Here is a 22,204-nt window from a genome sequence, read left to right on the forward strand (position 1 = left end):
TGGTACCTTACAGTAGATTATCATAAGTTAAATCAGGTCACCCAGAGGCTTGCCCCCGTTGTGTCAAAGTAACTGGAGATCACGGCAGCCAAAATCAGGCACAGGCGGTTCAGCATTCTGAACCTCTCAAATTCATTCTTCAGTAGCCCTGTGCATGAGTCTCAGCATGACTTCGTATTCACCTTTGAGTCACGAGTCCCCATTCACACAGATCCCTCCGAGCCTACACAATGTCCCATGTAACCGATGACAAAAATATAGAAGGGTCTCAGCTGCCAGGAAGCCATACTGTCAGGTTGGCAACATTCTAATCACATCACAAATTAGGCAAGAACATTGAGGGGTCTTCGTGGTCATTTTGGAAAAAAATCCTAGAACCCAGATTAGTGATAAACCCAGGAAAAGAGCAGCAATCAACACCAGAAGTAGCTTGCTGGGGGATGAAACTGAGGGAGAGAGGAGAAGGCTGGACAAAAGGTGTGGAACTCCTATGTAAGTTAGCCGATCCTCAGGACATCTCCTCTCTCTGTTCATTTCTTTGGCATACTGGGTTTTCCCGCAACTTCATGGAAAACTACGCTGCAATAGCCAGACCCCTCTACTAACTGTATGTTGTTTTTTGGTCTTAATGTTGGAGCCCTGATTTGTTAGGGTGGGGAAAAGAGTGGGAAAGCAGCCATTGTGGGGTGGATATAATTTGCCCAGCAGCCAGGCAGTATTTAAGGACACTCTGCCTGATAGTGGAGGTCTGACCATCCCCAAGGCAGACAGTGAGCCATGGTTTGGTCACATGTGTAGGATACAAAGCTTCCATAGGCTATCTAATAGCTGTAGTCACACCACCATACAGGATGCCACAAAGGGCAGGGAGGAAGGAAAGGTGTAAGGCCTTGGCTCTGACAGTTGGAACCTCACTACATCGAAGGGAACACTGCTTACCTGTCTACGTGGGTGCACCTTGCCTTTACAGCCGTTGCTCCTCCCCAGCCCATTGAGTGCGAATGCAAGAAGCGGTAAAAGGAGACATTGTCCATATGGCATGAGAGTGTACGCCAGTCACAACAGCTGTGTTCATTATCTAGTTCTCTTGTAAAAAAAAAAACCCTGTACCCTGGTTTACTTCATCTTGTTGCCTGTCATGCTGACAGAAGTATAGGCAAGAAACCCTGCCTGTTGCACAGATGTGAGGTAGGGAGATTGTAACAATATGGTTTTTCTGTAACCACGATGGAAAGCCTGAACCCATATTGGCAGCCAAAGCCGCCTTCTGCAGCCAGACTGAAGAGCAGTCATAGCTGTAAGGTCTAGAGTCACAAACTCACATTCCATCTATTTTGTATTAAAATGTCAGACCAAGCTGTGAGAAGGGGATTTTGTCCTGATAGCTCCCCCATGGTCACCAGATAAAGAAACAGATCTCAAGATGGGTAAAGAAAACTTATGTAACACCATTCTGCCTGGAAAGAAACTGCTTATCAATAGAGAATGTGGAATCCGCACTCTATGGTTAAGTATCCTTACTTTTCTATTGTTTGTCTGTATGATCTCTGTCTGGTTTGTAATTGTTTCTGTTTGCTGTATAATACATTTTGCTAGGTGTAACTCAATTAAGGTGGTGGGGTATGATTGGTTAGGTAATTGTTATGATTGGTTAGTAAAATTATACTAAAATAATTGGTTAAGGTATAGCTAAGCAGGACTCAATTTCATTATATAAACTGGGGTCCAAGAAGGAGACCAAGAAGAAGATCAGAAGTAACAGAAGCAGAAGGAAAGAAGCAAAAGGCTGGAAGAAGACCAAAGGGAGACAAGGAACACCAAGGAAAAGGAGGAAGACCTGGAAGAACTCACCTCCGTGACACAGCCTAAGACCAGACCGTTACATGCAGCAGCTAAGATCCAGAGAGACTCAGGGCCAGCCTTAAGCAGATTCGGGCCCCGTGCTGAAGGGGGCCCCACGCCCCTGAACCCGGAAGTGCTGGCGAGTTACAGAGCCGGGGCCCTGCTCCACCAATATCTGCATGGAGCACTTTTTGCGGAAAAGCTTCCGTGCCAATCTAGACGCGGTTTTGTGCAAGAAAGCTCCGATCGCCATTTTCGCGATCGGGGCTTTTTTGCGCAAAACAATACCGCGTTGTCTACACTGGCCCTCTTGCGCAAAAGCATTTACGCAAGAGGGCTTTTGCCTGAACGGGAGCAGCATAGCATTTCTGCAAGAACACTGACAATCTTACATGAGATCGTCAGTGTTCTTGTGGAAATTCAAGCGGCCAGTGTAGACAGCTGGCAAGTTTTTCCGCAAAAGCAGATGATTTTGCGGAAAAACTTGCCAGTCTAAATGCAGCCCTCCTGTTTATTCTTTTCCTAAGCCAGGAGGGCACAGTAGTTCAGATGGGGGCTCTGAAGGAAGGCAGCCTGCACCGCCCCCTGCCTGAAACCTTGTGCAGGTGTTAAACAGTTGTCCAGCCCACCCTAGAGGTAACTGCATTTCAGCATGCCTGAAGCAACACAGCACCAGCAATGGATGGGAGAATGGCTCCCGGGCATGGTTTGCTCATGACTGCTTCAGTCCCGTTGATGGGCCTCGGCCTCTTTCCTTCCACTCCCCCACTTTGCAATGGGGCTGTACATTCTGGGGGAGAGGGGTAGAGGCAGGCAGAAGTGTCTCCCTGCAGCAGATGTAGACATGTCTCTGTATTAATCATTCTCTCATTGAAGTTTTTAGCTTTGTAGTGAGTCCTTTTACATGGAAACTTTGTATTATGTCTTGGTAGAATAGTCACTAGGACAAGTGAGGCAGAGACTGTCCCTGTGGGGTGAATGAGGTGGGAATGTATAAAGCAGAAGGTGAGCACCTCTGGGCAGTTGCAAAGGTTGGAGAGGGGATGGAAGCCAGATCCAAGATCAATGAGCCCTGGGAAGTGGGCCCATTGAAAGACGACTGGACCTGTGGATTCCTTGGGGGTCTGCAGCAAGGGCCTACTTTGGGAAGCCCCTTCTTTGTAGGTGATTGTGGCAGCCTTGAGACACCACCCAAAAGCAGGCACCACAGACACTAACTGCAGATTCATGGAACGGCTCTCACAGATGTTGCACATGCATAAGATGATAGATCTGCAGGGGGGGGCAGTGGTGTAGTGAGGGGGCCGGAGGGGTCAGTTGCCCCTGGGAGAAAAATAATATAAAATTTAGTTAAAAATAGATGTCACACATTTTCAAAAGGAATACCCTATCTCCTGCCTTTTGTCTATTTTTGTCTCTTTAGGCCCCCAGTTAAAATTTTCAAAAGCACTTGAGTGACTAAAGTCATTTTTGAAAATTGGACTTGGAAATCTAAGCTCAGATTTTCAATGGTAATTAAGCTCCTAAAGAGACAGTTGCCAACTCGGATCTTCAAAGATATCTATCTGATCTTTACACACCTTTGAAAATATGGTCATAAGTATCATAGTCAGTTCTGAGCGTAAGATGTAGGAGCCCAGTCCTAATTCCTTCAGGCTTTTTTTTTTAATTTGAACATTTATCTACACTAATTCCCCTCCTTTCTCTTTCACTATCCAATAAATGAATGGATCAAAATTATAGGTGCTTTGTGAATATGCTGACTTGAGAGTGGAAAGATTTCATATTGTCATGTATGATTCCTGATAACCCATCTCAAATATGAAAAACTAGGTTGATACCTGTTCATATCAGGAGCTGTTGAATTCAGTTCACCATTTGCAGTATCTCATTAGGATGTTTAGTTGAGAAGATATTGTTTGTTTTTTTATTTATACTGTGGGGAAAGCATGGGCTCACAAGAATTCCTCCATTGTTTTACCATGAGTCTCAAAACATTTGGTGTTTTTCTAAAGGTCTGGAGAAAATTGATTATGTAGGAATCTCAGCTTCCATTTAAAAAAAAGTTCTCTATACTTCTGGGCCTTACAGCTAAGGAGGAAAGCTTTAAAACATGAATCCTAAATACTCAAGAAATAAAAGGCCAATAAAAATCCAACATGTTTTATTTTTAAAAAAATCTTATGATTTGAAGACCATTCTCATAACTTTGTGTAGGCGTTCCTTGTGATTTTTGGGTTGGCAATACTGCTCTTTGACTGGTGAATTTAGAGAGGTCTCTCCCTTCAGTTTCCTTTTCCACCCTCCTTTTTTGTCACAGGTCATCAGAGAATCAGAGACACAATGAAGGGTAGGGTGAGTCCATGACTATGGTTAATGACTGGTCAGGGTGACTAACTATTATCAGCCAGTGGTCTGAATGAGCTATCTACTGCCATCTGTTAATCAACTGTAGAAAAAGGCTTCACGAGCAGACCGTATTTATATAGACAACCTACTTTGCCTCAGAGATCAGTAGACACAGTTGCTGTGTCAAGGTGATCAATTTTGGCTCTTTTGGGTTGAAATTCACTTAAGACTTGGAGCTGGGAGAATGAAATGTTGTTATCCATATTGTATGATTAAGAAGTAAAAGACCTGAACTTAATATGACCTGGCTTAGGGTCTACCATAACTTGAACACCAAGCAGAGGATAGTGAGTCACATCTAACTGAAAGTCACAGAAGATGGAAACAGGTTTTATTTCTGGTGGTGTAGAGTTGATTTGGGAGACCTCAATTATATCTGACACTTTACATCCAGGCTGCGTCTAGATTGGCAAGTTTTGCGCAAAAGCACTGACGTTCTACTGCCCGAAATCAGTGCTTCTTGTGCAAATGCTTTGACGTTCCCGTTTGGGCAAAAGCCCTTTTCCAGAAATGCTTTTGTGCAAAAGGGCCAGTGTAGACAGCTGAAAAGTGTTTTGCGCAAAAAGGCCCCGATGGCGAAAATGGTCCTTTTGCAGAAAAGCGACCATGCCAATCTAGACGCTCTTTTCCGCAAATGCTTTTAATGGAAACACTTTTCCGTTAAAAGCATTTGCAGAAAATCATGCCAGTCTAGACTAGAATGAATTGAGAGTCCTTGTCTTGTCTCAGTGGTTGCTTCAGCAAAAATCATTGATAAAATCTTCTGTAGACTGACCTGGGACTCAACATGCAGGCAATGTGTTGACGGGCAGTGCAAAGGAGGCAATGGTGGTGAGGTACCATATTACCTAGTGAAATCATTGGTACTGAAATCACTAAGGACTGGAATTTGACCACGGAACTGACACTTTCTTAATTAAGACTCCATTTTTGCTATTTAAAAAGTAAATCAATGTAACACAATTGCAACACTCTCTGGTAACTTTTTTTAAAAAATCACTTCAAACGTTATTGAAAAAATTGGATAGTTTGCAATTGAAAATATTTTTCCTACACTTAAGGCAACTGATTTAATTTTGTGTAAAATTTTACATAATAAAGGATGACTTTTTTTTTTAAATGTTCAACTATATTGATATACATTTTGATCAGATCTACTTCTGATGTGATATTTGTGTGTAGTTGTGGGTTTTTGTGTGGTTTTTTTTGCTCAACAAAAAACCCTGGGGGGAAGAGGAGGCGCCAAAATGGTTCGAATTGGGCCCTGCACTTCCTAAAGCCAGCCCTGGAGAGACTGACCTTGCCTGACCAACAGGGGAAGTCTGCCTGTACCAGGATTGGTGAGCATGACACTGTGTGCTTAGCATGTATATTCTGCTTGTTTGGGAATTATCAATGAACAGAGGATAAGGATATTACAGTAAAACTCCATTAGTCCGGCATCCAATGCTCCGGGACTCCTGATGGTCCGGCACCATAGGAACCTGGAAGTGCTGGGGCAGCCGGACAGGCTTCCCCCAGTCAGCAGCTGAATCGGGGAAGCCGGGAGCAGAGCAGCTGGGGTGCTGCCAGGTTGGTCCCGCAGCGCCAAGGGGCGGTGCTACGGGACCAACCCGGCAGCACCCCAGCTGCTTTGCCCCACGTGTGGGGATTCCACCGCTGCTGAAACTGACCAGCAGCGTCAGTTTCACCAGCAGGCTGAATCCGGACGCCTGGGGCAGAGCAGCTGGGGTGCTGCGGGGTTGGTCTCGTAGCGCCGCCCCTCGGCGCTGTGGGACCAACCCGGCAGCACTCCAGCTGCTCTGCCCCAGGCGTCCCCAAGAGCAGCTGGGGTGCTGCCGGGTTGGTCCCGCAGCCCCGAGGGGCAGCACTACAGGACCAACCGGGCAGTACCCCACCTGCTCTGTCCCAGGCATCGCCAAAAGCAGCTGGAGTGCTGCTGGGTTGGTGCCGTAGCCCCACCCCTCGGCACTGCGGGAGCAACCCGGCAGCACCCCAGCTGCTCTATTGCAGGCATCCCCGATTCAGCTGCTGCTGAAACTGACCAGCAGCGGCTGAATCAGGGACACCTGGGGCAGAGCCGGACTATCGTAAGGGGAGGCTATGAGGGGTCTGGGGTGGCATCCCCTCCCACCCCACTCCAGACCCCTCATAGCCCCCCCTTCTGATAGTCTGGCATATCTGATAATCCGGCACACCCTGGGTCCTACAGGTGCCGGATTATCGGAAGTTTACTGTACTGTGTAAGGCTCTTTCAGTGGCTAAAGATCCTGCCAACCTGCAGGAAGATGTGCCCTGAGCCCTAGGAATTGGATAAGGGTGGGTGTGTAAATTAACAGGGTTGCACTTTGAGCCCTAGGAACTGGGTAAAGGTTTGTGTCCCTACAGTGTGGAAGGGATAGAGAAATTGGTGCGGGTAACAGGATGAACTCAGGGACAGTGCGCCATGGCCTTAAGCTTAATAATCTAATCATAGAGTTCCTGAGTGGGCACTTCCCACCCTAGTCACTCCTAATCCTCTCCTCTCCTGATTTTCCCCCCCTCCAAGCCACATCTGTGAATGTAGCAACACATAGGAGTCACACCATAGACAAGCAACTACACAGAGAAAGGACATACTAGAAAGGAGACAACAGTTTAACTTGGATTGCACCAACATCACCCAAACTCAGTTCACTTGTGAACTGGTATAGTTCTGATCTTATGTCTCAGAGTGGAGATGTTAGCAAAAGCCTGACAAGTTTTAACCTTCACTATTGAACTTTCAGCCACAGAGCTAAAAGCATTTAAGTTCCTTTCCACAACAGTAGTTACAAGTATAGAGAGCAAGGCAAGCCCAAACTAAACATCTCTGGGTGTGACAATAAGGAGAAATTTATCTGCTATCCTCAGAAAAATCTGACAGGTACGTTGTAAAATAATTTGTTTGCTCTACCATCAGTCACCACCACCACATTCTGGGCTGCCAAGAAATTTTTTTTTTTAAAATGGCTTTGAAAAACCCACAATATTAATTTCAATTAGGGATGTCAACATGATTAACTAATTAACAATGGTGCTTAACCAGTCAACCCTTTCAACCGGAGGCCCGCTGCCCAGCCCTGCCACAGCTGTGAGGTTCCACTGCCTGGCCTGCTGTCATTCCTGTGGCTGGAGTTGCTCTGGCCTGGTTTGGCTGGCTGCCACCTGTGTTCACTTGCAAGGGCCAGTTAACCAGTAAGCATACCGATAAGTCTCATGCTCACCAGTTAATCCCTAACCTGAATCTTGTCTAAAACAGCACAGACTGGCTTGCATGAAATCAGTTAGAAGGTGGTGGAAGGTTATACCAAAATAGCTGATCTGCATCTTACTTGTCGAGATTTAAATTAAGTTATTCAGTATTTGGAGCCAGAAAGCTAGAAGAAGAGAATAGCAATTTGAATCTTATGCATACAGGCAGGGAAGGATGTGTATCTATAACAGGGGTCAACAACCTTTTCAAACCAAAGAGCCACCTACATCAAAATTCAGAACAAGTACTCAACAAAGAGACAATATATAAGAGTGCCCATTAGCATGACTGAAAATATACAACTTAATATTATTGATAATTGACATGATTAATAGCATAAATGAAACATTGCACTCATGGATTTTATTTAATGGGACTTCTGCTGCTGCATTTTTTCACAAGTTTTTGAAGTTTACATCATAACTGATCACATTCAGGTTTATGCATGCATTCAGGCTACAAGAGGATAGTAAAACCCGTGTTACCCAGCACGCTTGGGGATTAGATAATGGGAACGCCCTAAAAATTCCAGTTATCTGAGGGTTCTGTCAACCTAGGAAAAACCAATGGACAATAATAGTAAAACTCGAGTTTTTAATATTGGTAGTTTTGTAGCGTGAGGCCATTGGCCTCACATTTCTATTTTGAGTTAAAGATTAGTACAAGAAGCAAAAAAAAAAAAAAAAGAAATTAAAAATTAAGCCAATCATGGTAAACCAAGCCTGAAGATGTGACAGTACTGTGGCTGGGGGCAATGCCAGTTAAAATGTTCTGGTTAACAGAGTGCCGGATAACAAAGGTTTCAGTGTAATTATACATCAAATTGCTAGCAGTGTAGACAAACTAGAACAGGGTCCCAACCTTATTTTCATTTTAATTTTAAAAGTTACATATATTTTTGGGAATGACAACAAAAGCCATATGTGGTTCCACACTGAGCCATATTTGGCTCCGGAGCGATAGGTTGCAGACCCCTGATCTATGTAGGATGTGAAGAATAATTTATTTCAGTAGATATGGGTTTTCACTCACCTGTGACACGGGCTGATTTTGAGCATATTATTGTTATCCCCACTTATTTCGAAAAAAGTGGAGCAAGCCCTAGCAAGCCCATTATTTTGAAATAAGGGGTTGATTATTTCAAAATAATAACCTCTGCTTTCCATAAGGAATAATGCTCTTTTCCAAGTAGTTATTTCGAAACAACAATAATGTGGATGCTCCATTGCTGCTATTTCAAAATAGCTACTCCCCAGAATCATTCAAAGCAATTACACCCCAGTGCTTCCTGAGGCTCTAAGTTGAGGTAGCACATTAAAGGGAGCCTGACTTGGATTAATTTCCATGCTTCCCTGTAGTGTGGACACGCTATTTCAAAATAGTTATTTCAGGAGTTATTTTGAAATAGTTTCCTGCTGTAGACATACCTATGGTGAACCGCAGACACAAGCAGATTTTTACACCAACTGAGTTATGCCTGCAAATAGGTAGTGAAACTCAGCCACAAACAGCTGCTGCCATAGTTGGGGGCACAAAAATGCATCACTGAAAGTTAGGTCCAAGAACAATGAAACATACGCAAGAGGTCTCTTTCCTTAATAGCACCCAAGTGCAAATACACCACTTCACCTTTCAATAGAATGCTCTCTGTTAAAAGAGCTACATTTAATTGGTCCCAGGCATGGCAGCCGCAGATGGGTTTCACTCTACATGCAACAAGGGTGAAATGGAAAGAGGGCTAAATTGTTCAGAGAAGGGGGGGGGGGGGGGAGTCAATTCTAGTAGAAAAATAATTTAATAAAGGGATAAGTTTCAAGAAAATTTTGTATAGTAACAACATTGAAGCAAAAGTCCATAAAAATATACATCTAACATGTTTATACACAAGTTTTGCTGACATGTCCTGTTTTAATTCAGTCCAGTCCATGTAGATTTTGATTTGTGAGGCACCACCACTGCTACTAGGCTTCCTGGGATGTTTCAGTTTGCACAGAAGTCACACCAGACAGTTTTCCTAATCATTCCAGGTTCATACAAACACACAACACATTGGGCTGGCAACAGACCACAGGGACACCAGCTTATACTGGATCATAAAAAAAAAAAAAAGAAAGATTTGTAAGAGGTGATAGCCCATCTAATGAAAAATTAGTGTTAAACATTGAACCTATAGTGCACACCACACTTCTACACTATGATGTGGCCAGGAAGTGAAAGGATCAGTGGGGAAGAGGAGGAGGAAATAAATGCAGCAAAATTGGAAAATAAACCCAACAAGGATTTTGAATTGTGAAATTAGGTACCATTCCTCTTTAGAGGGCAGTACACTGTACAGAAGAGCATGACATAGAAGAGAATAAACTGGGTGTAGGGGGGAAGAAATCAATGGAAACTGCAGAGACAAACAGATCTTCCCCTGTTCTAGTTTAGTGGTTCTCAAACTTCATTGTACCATGACCCCCCCCCTCCCCCCCCAACAACAAAAATTACTACAGCCCCAGGAAGGGGGACCGAAGACAGAGCCCTACCACACTGGCTGGGGGTGGAGAGAGGGCACAAACTGAACCCCCACATGCTTCTGCCCTGGCAAGGGGCATGTATCCTTAACCCTAGGTAGCAGGGGTTGGGCTTCAAACTTGCTAGGCCGCAGGATAAACACCAGCCTTGATGGCCCCATTAAGATAGGGGTTCTCAAACTCTAGGTTTGACCCCTGTTCTAGTTTGTCTAGACTGCTAGAAATTTGATGAATTCTTAAAAGGGGAGAGGAAAGGGGGGAGGGGGAGAGGAGTAAAACAAAGCTAGGGATACCCATTTCATCCCATCCAATTCTGTAATGCAAAAAGCAAAAGAAAAAAAGAGAAATAAAAAAAGTCACACACTTTTCAAAAAAAATTTCATTTTTATAATCAAAATTGTTTACATAGACAGAAACACACCAATATTTTGTGCGAAAAATATCTTAAATAAAACTTTGCTTGTTTTTGATTTTGTACATTCTGATATACATATGTAACAAAGGTTTATGGCACTGTAACCAGAACCAAAGGAAACGAATAAAAAGGAAAATATAATTGCTTTTGTTATTCCTTCTAAACCAAGCCAGCTGCTGACACACTTTAAAATTATTTTTTATTATTGGGCAGCCAGCTGTAATCAGTTTGCACTCAAAATAAACCCCAAATTATTATTGCACAAGAAGCCAGTGAAGGCATATGGCATAGGATGGTCTAAGTCCCTTGCTGTTAAAACCTCTTTACACCCTAACATAGAAAAATAGAACCAGAACATGAAACACGCCAAATAAATGTGAGGTTTTTTTCCTTGAATTTCTGTCAGGAGTGTGAAAAAGTGCCTTGCAGGCATTTTAAGCTGCTCTGATTTTCTTTGCACCCGTGAGCATTTTGCTTTATCTTTAGCAAAGCCTTTGCAGAATCAAGGCCCATATGCTTCAGAAAGTCTTTTCTGCTTTATTTTGGCTGTTTGTGTGTTGTTTTAACATCGCGTTCTTCGGTCTATGAACCTGCACAGACTATATAGCCATAAACTCTACAAGTGGCTAAAAAAAGAAATAAAAAGAAACAAAGAAGCAGTTGTTTTTTTCCTGTGGTGTTGATTTTTAAAAAATCATTTTATTTGGAAGCCTCCCTGCTTTGTCAGTTTTTAGGAAGGGAATCTCAATGGCCATTCCATCAAATGTAGTGAAGTTCTTGGGATTCGTTTTAAAAACCTTTTCCTGTCCTCCCCCCCAAAAAAGTTTAATCGCCAAGTTGGTACAATTAAAAAAAAAAAAAAAAAAAAAAACACAATCCAGCCACACCCACCCCCCATCGAGTGAAGAGTATGATAATCCCTTTATTATACGTCCCCTCTTAACTTCACTATCACACTACAGTCTCTACCCCAATCAGCTTTGGTGTGAGGATTCGTGGTGTAATGCCATTATTTAGATCTTCTTCAAACTCCAGTAATTGTCCCATAAAGTTAAGATTAGGAGAAATGATTGGTCGTTTTCCTTTGACAAATTTGTATGCATCCGTCATGGTCATCCGCGTGTGCTTCATTAAGTAAGCTATGACAATAGTGGCAGAGCGGGACACGCCAGCCTGGCAGTGAATAAGGAGGCCTTTTCCACACTGGTGCGCTTCCTCTGGAAACAAACAAAAACAGAAAAAAAGACAGAAGTAACACATTGCTGGAAAGGGGGAGTGTTTTGTTTTTCAAATAAAAACAAATACAAACAAAATCAGATCTCAATCCAATTTACAATGAATTGGAAGGAAAATCTCAGTGAAAACCCCCTTATTTAGGTTACACACACAGCAAAATTTTTAAAAACTGGGAAATCAACTGGACTGTAAAAAAGTCCTCTACTTTGGCTCAGGTAGACTATTTCTTATCAATTGCTGTTATATGGGCACAACATTACAGTGGTTGTGTTGCAGACACTGCAGAGGACTATTTAAAGATCCTGCTACTTCCTGAATAGTCAAGGCATAGGACTAGGCAGCAGGATATTTATGCTTGAAAGGGAACAGAGTTCAACTCTCCTATTAGGCATGTGACTTAACACCATTTAAATGAGGAAAACGGAGGCCCAGAGGTTAATACCACCTCCCATAAAGGTGTTATAAGCTTACACTCACTACTCATTGTAAGTTACTTGGATGGAAACATTCTATTTTTGGAAAGATTTCTACTGATCTGCACTTTGGATGAACTATTGCCTGACATTCTTTCATAATCTCTTTGCAAAAGCACCAAGTATTAGACCCATTTTGCAAAAGAATAAGCTGTAAAGAAGTTAAATTAATTTGCCCGGGTCACTCAGCAAGTCTCTGGCAAAGTTGGAAAGAGACCCCAGAAATTCTGACTCCCAGTTCCTTACTGTGTAAGACAAGAATGGTATGCTCCAACTTCCCCTCAGCGCCTTGCTCAGTCTTAGTCACCTTTAGCAGTGTAAAGAAAGGTGGTTATGATGAGTCCTATACCCAATTTCGGTTCTAAGGATTAACCGAAGATGTGTGTTCCTTGGTGCAACACAGTAATGGTGAGAGAGGGTACCTCAGTAGTATTTGGGGGGACACTACACTATCTGTCCTCCCTCCCCTGAATATTTTTGGAATGATCAATCCCTAAAGCAAAAGCAATAGAACCATAATGGATGTTCCTAACTTTAGGTTGGTAGTTTTTTTCCCCCACACAAAAATTCACAAACCAGGTACATGCACTTCACATGGGTTTGAGCAAAAGGAAACAGCTAACAAGTGTGAATAAACAAGCATCAAAATCAGGACTTTTATTCTGACAGAACAAATTAGGCTACACTCCCCCAGGATATTTTTTTGCCACTTGGCATCGAAGGAAGTAAAGCTGGAGATTTATAGCTACATGAACTCTTGGGACCTTTTCACATTTTATGACTTCAGCCTGAAAACCCCCAGATCAATGGATTTATTTTAAAAATACACAGTTTAAGATGTTTCCAATTCTTTTCAAACTGACTTTAAAAATTTCCCCCAGGGGAGAAAAAAAAAACAAAAAAAAACGAGCAAGCCCTGACTGGTTACTTAACGGCAAATGTAGCTACCTAATACAAGATAGCTGTTTAATAAACCTGTAAAAGCCTTCAGGCTGCCATTACAAAAAAAAAAAAAAAAGGGAAACACTTTCTGCCAGTGCGAGGCCTTCTTGTACTTCTCTGTGCACTTGGATCAGGTAAGAGACCACATGTAGCCTGGGAATGGTTTCAATGGGCTCTAATCCTGCAATTGATATGAATGCTGAATATAGACCCTCTTCTCAAGAATGGATGAGACCTTCCTAAATTCCACAATATAAACAAGGACTCACTGTGCCTTCTGTTCCTCATGAAAGAGAAATTCAGGGTTTACCTGGTTACATGACCTAGCTTCTCTTTTTAAAAATTAACAATATCAAACAAGATTTCTTCCCTCCCTTGTGTTCACCTCCTCACCTTCCAGTGAGGCCATTTTAGCTTTTCCACCCCTGCTGTAATCCAGGTTTAGTGAAGCTAATTTAGTACAGTTTACAGGAGCATAATTGGTTACATGTGACCAGTTATGTGTGCCAAGTACACAAGGAGACAGTACACTTCAATATCCTTAATCACTGCTCTGCTGCTACTCCTGGTGGAGCCAAGCGTAGGGCTGCCACTATAGGAAGCAGACGGTAAATAAACTGGTGAAATATGGTTGAAGAACAGCAACCCTGAGATCTCTAGGAAGTACCAAGATGTTAACCTTATTGTGCCCTAGCTGAATTCCAACAGTCATAATTACCTTCTGTCTACTTATTTTATTAACAGTCACAAGTAACTTATTTATAGTAACAGTCACAATGATGTAACCATTACGTGAGATTCTTGGTACATTGGCATAATTAAAAAAAAATACATATGGACTGAGCAGAGTGAGAAATTCTCCATTCTCCACACCCTCTCTAAACTGACACTAGCCTTAGCTCTGCCATGAAGGAAAAACCAAGTAGAATAGCACAGTATGCTGAAACGAAGGGCTTGTCTACATGGTCCCACAGTAGAGACGGCAGGGTATGTGTTGCAGCAAGCACTATAGTGTTGCATTGTAACAGCCCCATACAGACCCTGCTAGTGCAAAAAAAAAGGTTTTGTTAATGTAGCCACATTTCAAACAGACCTCTACAGTACAATACAAATTAGGTACCTTTTCATTTGCACTAGCAGGGTCTATGCAGGGCCATTACAACACAACATTTCAGCACGCTTACTTTCACACATGTGCACGCGCACACACACACACACACACACACACACAGTCCACACCATGTGGCCTATTGGCAAATCCTTTGTTAATACATGCAACTTCCAATTGGATCCACTAGTATCAACTCAGCAGAGTCCTAATGGAGCCAACAAGGACCTGGTGTTCAGCACCTCTGACATCCCAACTACAGAGCAAGTCAATTAGAGCTATGAAGATGCAGCTCTTCTGAAACTCACAAGCACTGGGGGAGGGATGGGGAGGACCAGCTAGCAGACCCAACTGTGGGCCTGGGAATATCGACTAAAACAGTGCTACTGTGTGCTCCTAAAGGATATCTTCGCAGCACATTTGTCCCAGGGGACTTACAGCTGGATTAGCAAAGAAAAGCCCTACCACAGTTAGTGCATGCTGACTGGTAACACACTCCCTCAGGTGTCACACTGGGGCTTCTGGTTCTTTGTGCTGCAGTAAGCAGAGGCACTCTAGGATTCATTAGCAGGGACTTGCAGGTGAACTGGTCTATCCTGGGCATGTGAGGAAGAACTGTGGGAAGAGACTGGAAGATCATTAAGACTCAGATTGAACCTATATTCTGACAAAAAAACTGGTGGGCCTTTGGCTGCATTCATTGGCCTTAGGGTGCATTCACAATGCAGCTGGGCGCATGTCCGTCTACTGGAGTTGAGAAACATGACCTAGCTCTACTCAAGCAGAACATAAATAGTAGCATAACCTGAAGTAGCCAAGGCTGTTTGCCAAGAGTAAAAACCTGCCCAAACTCTTCTGGTACGTACTTAAGTGGCTAATTTCAATGTTATTTTTACCATGCTAATGGGAGCAGAGCTAGCGAGTCTCTGCCAACCCGAGCCCAGAGGCACACTGGCCACAGTATGTGCGGACGGGTCCTTTCTGAAAGCAGGCCCTGGACTCCAAACTCTACTCACAGCCTACAAGAATGCTATGAAGATGAATGAGCACAGATAAAGCATTTTGTGCAAGGTCTGCCACGGTTCGAAGGTTGAAGACTATTTTTTAAGAGGAAAAAAAAAAAGACCATCTCTTGTCATTGACACACAACCAGCCAGAACAAGATTTTTAAAGGGGCAGAGCAGAAAAGTGGTAAGTATTTGGCTTCAGAGAAAATAAAATATGGACTGTTCATCCTAAATGAGCGTACCTAGCAAGCATGCTTTTAATCAATATTCTTGTGCAGTCTTCATGGTTTAGCCAGCAAGGATAACAATACAAGAAAAATCTCAGCAAATTACTTTTGACAATGTCAAGATTGTCCATATGGTTAAGTTAAGTAATTAACTGTTAAAAAAATTACAATTCATTCCTACCAAGCATAGGCCTCAAACAAGCCAACCTACTATGATAGGGCTCCAAAACATTACTGCAAGGTGTAGTGTTTTCAATTACTAAAGAATAGGGCAGAGACTAAGGGGTGGGTTAGGGCACCAGAGGCATGTCTACATTAGGAAACTATTTCAAAATAAATAACTCCCAAAATAACTCTTTCGAAATTAGTTCCCTTACTGTGCATGCGCTATCTTGATTCAGAGTCCCAGGAAGCACTGGGGAGTAATTACTCTGAATGACTCTGGGGAGCAGTTATTTCAAAATAGCAGCAGTAGAGCATCCACACTAATGCTATTTTGAAATAAGTGTTATTCCTCATAGAAAGCAGGAGTTGTTATTTTGAAATAATCAGCCCGTTATTTTGAAGTAACGGGCTTGGGAGCGTGGATGCTCTGCCTGTTATTTTGAAATAACTCCCTAGTATAGACCAGGGCTAGGTGAGAAAAATTGAGCTATTCTGTCTACCCTCCCGGTTATCAGGTTGGCATTACAGTGTATTGGGAAAGCTAACAAATGTGGCCACCTCTTAAAATTGTACCACCACAAGTAAAGCCTCCACTTCTGGCATTAGACTCTCAGTTCTTTAAAGAGTGCAAGGTTTTAGCCCTTCTGACTAGTGAGAAAACTGGAAAATGTGACACTTAAGAACTCAGAAGGCAAATACATTTTTTTAAAACCAAATCTCACGATTACTCCTTTGTTTTGAACAGTTGGGGTTTGGTAACATTGCCGCTGTGCGTGGCTAAAGAGGACTTGAAGCCTGAATAAGCAGTGCTACAATTCTGAAGTGAAGGGGCTCTGAAGGTGGTCAGTGTTTCTCACAATAATTCAGGTCAGAAGCTTTCTGTGCTGCCCACAAAGCACTATGTTCATTCAAAGGTTTTCATACAGGTATCAAGGGTTATAACAAGAGCAAATGGCCAAGCAAAGAAAGTTACCGATGAATTCAAAAGCCTCTTCAAAGTACTGCCTGAGATTCTGCTTGTTGCTGTCGGTGGCGGGGAGTCGCTTATAGTTGAACAAGCCTTTCTCATAATGGTAGAGGGGAAGGTGAGTGGTCACGTTGATTACGTAGCCTATGTTCATCCTCTGCATCTTCTCCAAGTCCTGAGCATCGTGCTCGTTTCCGAGGAAGAGGAAGGGCAAAATGGGGGTCAGCTCAGCATTCTCTATGTCTGGAGTGGTGGGGATGGACTGAGGTAGTGTGGCTGGCACCACAGATGCACCTCCTCCTCCTTCGGGGCACTCCTGAAGTTGGAGGGAGTTATCGCAGAGGTTTTCATGGTTCTGTTTAAAACTGCTGAGTCCACCTGAGAGAGGGAGAGAGAAGAGGGAGGAAAAGGGTGAGTGACTGGGAAGAGATTTCAGCTGGAGATAACGGAGGAATATAAATCACTCACATAGATTTTCTTCAGCTCTACACTCTGCCTGAGGGTTTGCCTCCCCCAAACAGGTTTTGCTAACAGTGGTAAGAGTGCCTGATCCCCTATCAGGGCTAATGCTTACATTTTTGCTACCATCCGAGCAGCTGTACCATTGGTAACAGCTGCTGCAATTTATTCCAACTATAGACAAGACATACCAGGAAATAAGTTAACAGACAAACATGTTTTCATGCAACACATCAGTACACAGTCGCACCCCATTTCACTGGAACGTCTAATTCTGTAGGGTGATTGCAAGGAATTGACCTGACCAAAACTGTACAGCATTTAAAGCAAAGTGATTAAAGACTGCAGGATGGGAGGGTTAGACATTTGAGCTGTGATATACAAAAGTTAACTTTATCTGTTCAAGGCCTTTATTGATCTGTTCAGTCGAGACAACCCAGCACAACATTTTCAAAAGTCAACAAATGGAAGGCAACAGAATCCATTAATTCTTCATGCCGGGCAACAGAGTGATGAAGTTTTATTTAAACAGCATATTCCTGATAAAATTATCAAGGCCAAGCAGGTCACTTTATAAACAGCAAACACCAGCCCCCCCCTTTCTCTGCCTAGTCTAGATGCAAATATTCAACAACCTTTATTATTTTACAAAATTAAAAGGGTGAGGAAGTGGCTTGGGAAAAATAGGTTTAAGTTATACTTCCCCTGTGTATGTATTAGCAGTTTGGATTGGAGAAAAAACCACTGCTTTCAAGAGAATGGCACCACAAGACACTAGACGAAAAGCAGAATCATTTTTAAATTCTTTCTACACCTCATTCCCCGATGACATCAGCTCCAGGCTCCCCACCTGCCTGGTTTCCATAGCAATTACACAAAGGCATACAATGACATCAGTTGGCATGACATCAGCTTTTTGCGTGCAAACAATACTAGAAGAACTACTTTGTTTAAGGCCTTTGGTACAACTGTGTTCTTGGGAGTCAATGACGTAATGCTAACAGGTGGCTTGGGACCGCCTTGGCCTAATTGGGGGGGAGGGGAAACTGACATGATACCCCTTTAGTACACATGTAAGATTGTGTGTTTTATTGAAGCCATGTGGAATTACATGCAGCCAATATTTAGAAGCAATCAATCAAAATGTTTGGATTCAAATGAACTTTGTGTTGTTTTTTTTTGGCTTAGTTAAATCTAAGACAAAGATATAAAAAGGTTACCAGAAAAAGCTGCACTAGCCAAAATAAATGCTTAAGCATCATCATCTTGCTAAATTAAGTTTAAATACTTGATTTTTGTCTGCTTAGTATTTTTGTCTGCTTGGTAATTCACTGCTAGGCGAAAAAGATTTTAAATTATGGAAACCTAAACACACAGTCATTTTGACAGTGATAGAAATGTAGCCCTGTTAGTCTAGGGTAGCTGAAACAATGTTTCAGTCATTTTGACAGACTTTGTTCTTCATTTGCTGCCAGATGGTTTCAACAAAAATACCGGACACACTTGACATTACATCATCACGATCTACATGACATCTTATTTAGAAAGTACCGGACATTTATATTCTCAATTTATTTCCCGAACAGAAAGCTCAAATACTGGACTGTCCGGTTCAAAACTGGACGCCTGGCAACCCTACTGGTAAGTTAATTTTGCCTAGAGCTGACAGCAGCATTAGACTGTAAGGGTGCATCTACATTGCACGAGTCGCTTGAAATAAGCTACACAATTTGAGCTATGCCAATTGCATAGTTTATTTCAAGTTAATTTCAAAATAGCTTATTTGGCGCTGCCTACACAGCGCCAAATTGCAAAATAACCTGCTATTCCAAAACATCTCTTACACCTTGTGGAATGAGGTTTACAGGGACGTTGGAATAGCAAGCCCGTTATATTACCTTCTGTATCCCAAAATAGTGCTGCAGAGTGGAAGTAGCCTAAGACACCTTTCCTAACCTTAAACTCCAACTCACACATTCTATTCAGTTGTTTTAAAGACACTTCACTCTAATAGTTCTAGGACAAAAACTGTGTAGAGCAAATCAGGCTCTCTAGCAGGACTTTTACAAGTCTATCTGAGAGGTGAGGTGGATGCAGGAAAGCGAGAAAAATCAACATGGTTTAAATTGTCCAGTGAAAAGAAACAGTTTCGAGGAGTTGTGGCACAAACACTTTTTACTGGTCTTATAAAAGGAACAGGTTTTTGTTTTTTTAAGTAAAAAAGGTAAAGATGGGACATCAGAAGAGACTGGGAGTAAAGGTTAGGCTAGCCTGTTAAGTATTTGAAGTATAATACATGCTTCCAAACTCACCCCTAAGGTTTGGGTTCTGCTAAGATCCAAAGTATTGAAAATTCCTCAGTCCATGCAAGAAAACAACTCCTTTAGCTCAAGATGTCAAAAGACTCATGAGTAGGGCCCTACCAATTTCAGTCATAGGATTTTAACCAGTTTCATAATACTGCATGCAGCTACTACCACCTCCTCCACATTTCTTGCCAGTCTGAAACCAGCAGGTGGAAGCAGAGAGGGAGACACAATCTGAGTGTCCAAAATTCCTCTGCCACAACAGACCTGTTGGTTAGGAGCGGAAACCGCAGGGCAATCCCCAATAAGGCAGTCAGTCCTCCCTCCTCCCAATAATTAGGTGCACATTTCCTCCTTGGCTTGGTTTTTTAAAGAAATTAAAGCAAGCACAATAGCTTTCCAAAGGCATTTTCAGAGTGCATGTTTCCCAAACATACAACGAACCAAATTTTATACAGAATCTCTGTGTGTTTTTACAGCACTTAACACAATGAGTCCTCGATACTAGTAGGTAATTTAAACAAGTGCTTTGTGAAAATGTCGGAGTGCAATTTATACCATTCGATTGCTGGAATAATAAGAGATGCATGACAAGTGAATTTCCTGATTTTCAAAGTTAAGATGGAGTCCCCATCTGCATGTCCGTGTAAGTAAAACCCCTTTCAGAGGAGAGTTGTTATGCCAGAATGTAAAGTCAACCCCAAGACAAGACAAGGTCGATAATGACCTACAGGGGGTTCCAAACTTAGTGATAAGGATCTCACCATGTCATTGCTATCAAGGAAAGAACCTCAGGAAAACTAGGCGGTAGGAGGGGAGGCATTTCAAAAGCTCCATTTTTTTTTAAGCTATAGGAGGAGCTATGGATGACACTGATCTGTACTGTTACACTTCACTTCCAAAGCTTCCCAGGTCATAGTGCAAGAATGGAGGAGTGCGCTGAACAGAGAGGTGAGGGCGGAGAAAAAAAAGGGGGGGGGAAATGCATCATTATATAAAAAGTAAACTGCACATTAAAAAAATATATAGCATTATGCAAAACACACACACGCACGCACACGTGTCCAGATAAGCAAACCTCAAGTCTGAAGAGAAAAAGTGGGTTTGCTGGCATGGGAGTCTATTGCTCAGGTACCACTAAAGACATGTCTATATAATTAGTGTGACTAAGGGTACTGTATCTAGCAGAGTAGTACCTTGTTCCAGGAAAAGAGTTCCAACTCAAGTGAGTGAAATATTCTGGCAGAAGATATACACAGCTATAATAGCAACTATGGCTGGTTTTGATGAGCCTGAGAGCTCTCAGGCTCAACATTATGTAACACCTTATTGCTGGTTTTATCCACCTACCTGCATGCAATGAACAGTACAACCTCATTCTGTTATAATCAGATGCAGCTACTTCATTACAAAGCATTTCTGCAGAGATTGTATGAAACTGCTGGTAGGTACTCTTCTCACCCTACGTGCCTGATGAGCAGATTTTCAGGTCACACCACACCCACATCTAAAGTCAATGGGATTTGCAGGTATGCAGGACACCTAGAAAATCCAGGTATTTGAGTGAAATCAAGGAAGCCATACTCTTAATGACAGACAGGCTGGCACAGGTAGGTCAATGGAGACTTGAGCCTCAGCAATTTTTAAAAACTAGAAAAAAAGCATACTAACAATGTGGCGGACATTCAGTGGGTCTATTCGGAGATTACATTGTATTGTATTCACTAAACAAACAAAATGGTTAGAGCCCTGCATGGACACAAAATTTTCGTCTCTGCATCTGTACCCACAAAAATGAGCCACGGATATCCGCATCCATGGGTGCGGACATCTGCAGATTTACAGGGCTCTAAAAATGATCTCATAACTAATTAGCAGGAATTAGGAAACTTTCATTGGCAGAATCATCTGCAACATGAAGAATTAAGAGCGACTTCATCCTGTGCTGGTGGTGGTAGCGGGGGGGTGGGCGAGGAGTGGGTCACTAAACAGTATCTTAAAGAGCTACCACCATGCAACATCTGTACCCTTTCAGAAAAACAAAAGAATATTTGTTGCTGACTTACAGTTAATGCAGATCTTTACATTCTAATTTTAACAGGAACTGCATGTTCTGGTTGAGTTACAAAACAGGAACATATTTCTGACATCACACCGCCTGTAGATGTAATGTCCAGATTTAGACGGGACATGTGACCCCCTAGTGACAAAACAGACCTTTTACATATATATTTCAGAACTACCCTAGATTATTGTAAGACAACAAAACTTCATTCCATATAAGTGAAGACTACAGGAAAATACTGGCTGAGGTGATTGTCTAGATCTTCATTTCATACTTGCTCCAATCTATGTATTCCACTAGCAGAAAAACTGCAGTAGAGAGTAGTACCAAATTTACGAAAAAACCCTGTAATTTTGTTAATGCAGTCCACTTACACAAACACACACCCCAACTCTTAACTTCAAAGCAGGATTTTGTAATTTCTAAACAAATAAGAGTCTTCAGCAGGTAATATCTGGGGCATGCCAGGAGCAATAATAATGCCATATTGCAACAGGCATGCACACAGGCTACGTCTACACTGGCCCCTTCTCTGGAAGAGGCATGCTAATTTCGAACTTTGGAATAGGGAAATCCGTGGGAGATTTAAATATCCCCCGGGGGATTTAAATAAACATGGCCGCCGCTTTTTTTCCGGCTTGGGGAAAAGCTGGAAAAGAGTGTCTAGACTGGCGCGATCCTCCGGAATAAAGCCCTTTCAAGTAGGAATAAGAGATCCTCCAGAAAAGGGCTTTATTCCGGAGGATCGCGCCAGTCTAGACGCTCTTTTCCAGCTTTTCCCCAAGCCGGAAAA

The 22,204-nt window shown here is 42.5% G+C and overlaps 1 protein-coding gene across 1 annotated transcript in view; it reads right to left on the bottom strand.

Moving 5' to 3' along the window:
• Window positions 1–6,413: 6,413 nt before the first annotated feature.
• Window positions 6,414–22,204, bottom strand: part of DUSP10 (dual specificity phosphatase 10) — a 40,479-nt gene continuing 24,688 nt past the window's right edge. Inside the window, exons 3-4 of the mRNA XM_006115588.4 lie at window positions 16,588–16,959; window positions 6,414–11,673 (exon numbers count right to left, since the gene is read on the bottom strand). Of these exons, the coding sequence (XP_006115650.1) occupies window positions 11,408–11,673; window positions 16,588–16,959 (638 nt within the window). The 3' untranslated portion in view covers window positions 6,414–11,407. The remainder of the gene's footprint in view (window positions 11,674–16,587; window positions 16,960–22,204) is intronic.

This window comes from Pelodiscus sinensis, chromosome 3 (genome assembly GCF_049634645.1).
Source record: "Pelodiscus sinensis isolate JC-2024 chromosome 3, ASM4963464v1, whole genome shotgun sequence".
Classification (NCBI taxonomy): Eukaryota; Metazoa; Chordata; order Testudines; family Trionychidae; genus Pelodiscus; species Pelodiscus sinensis.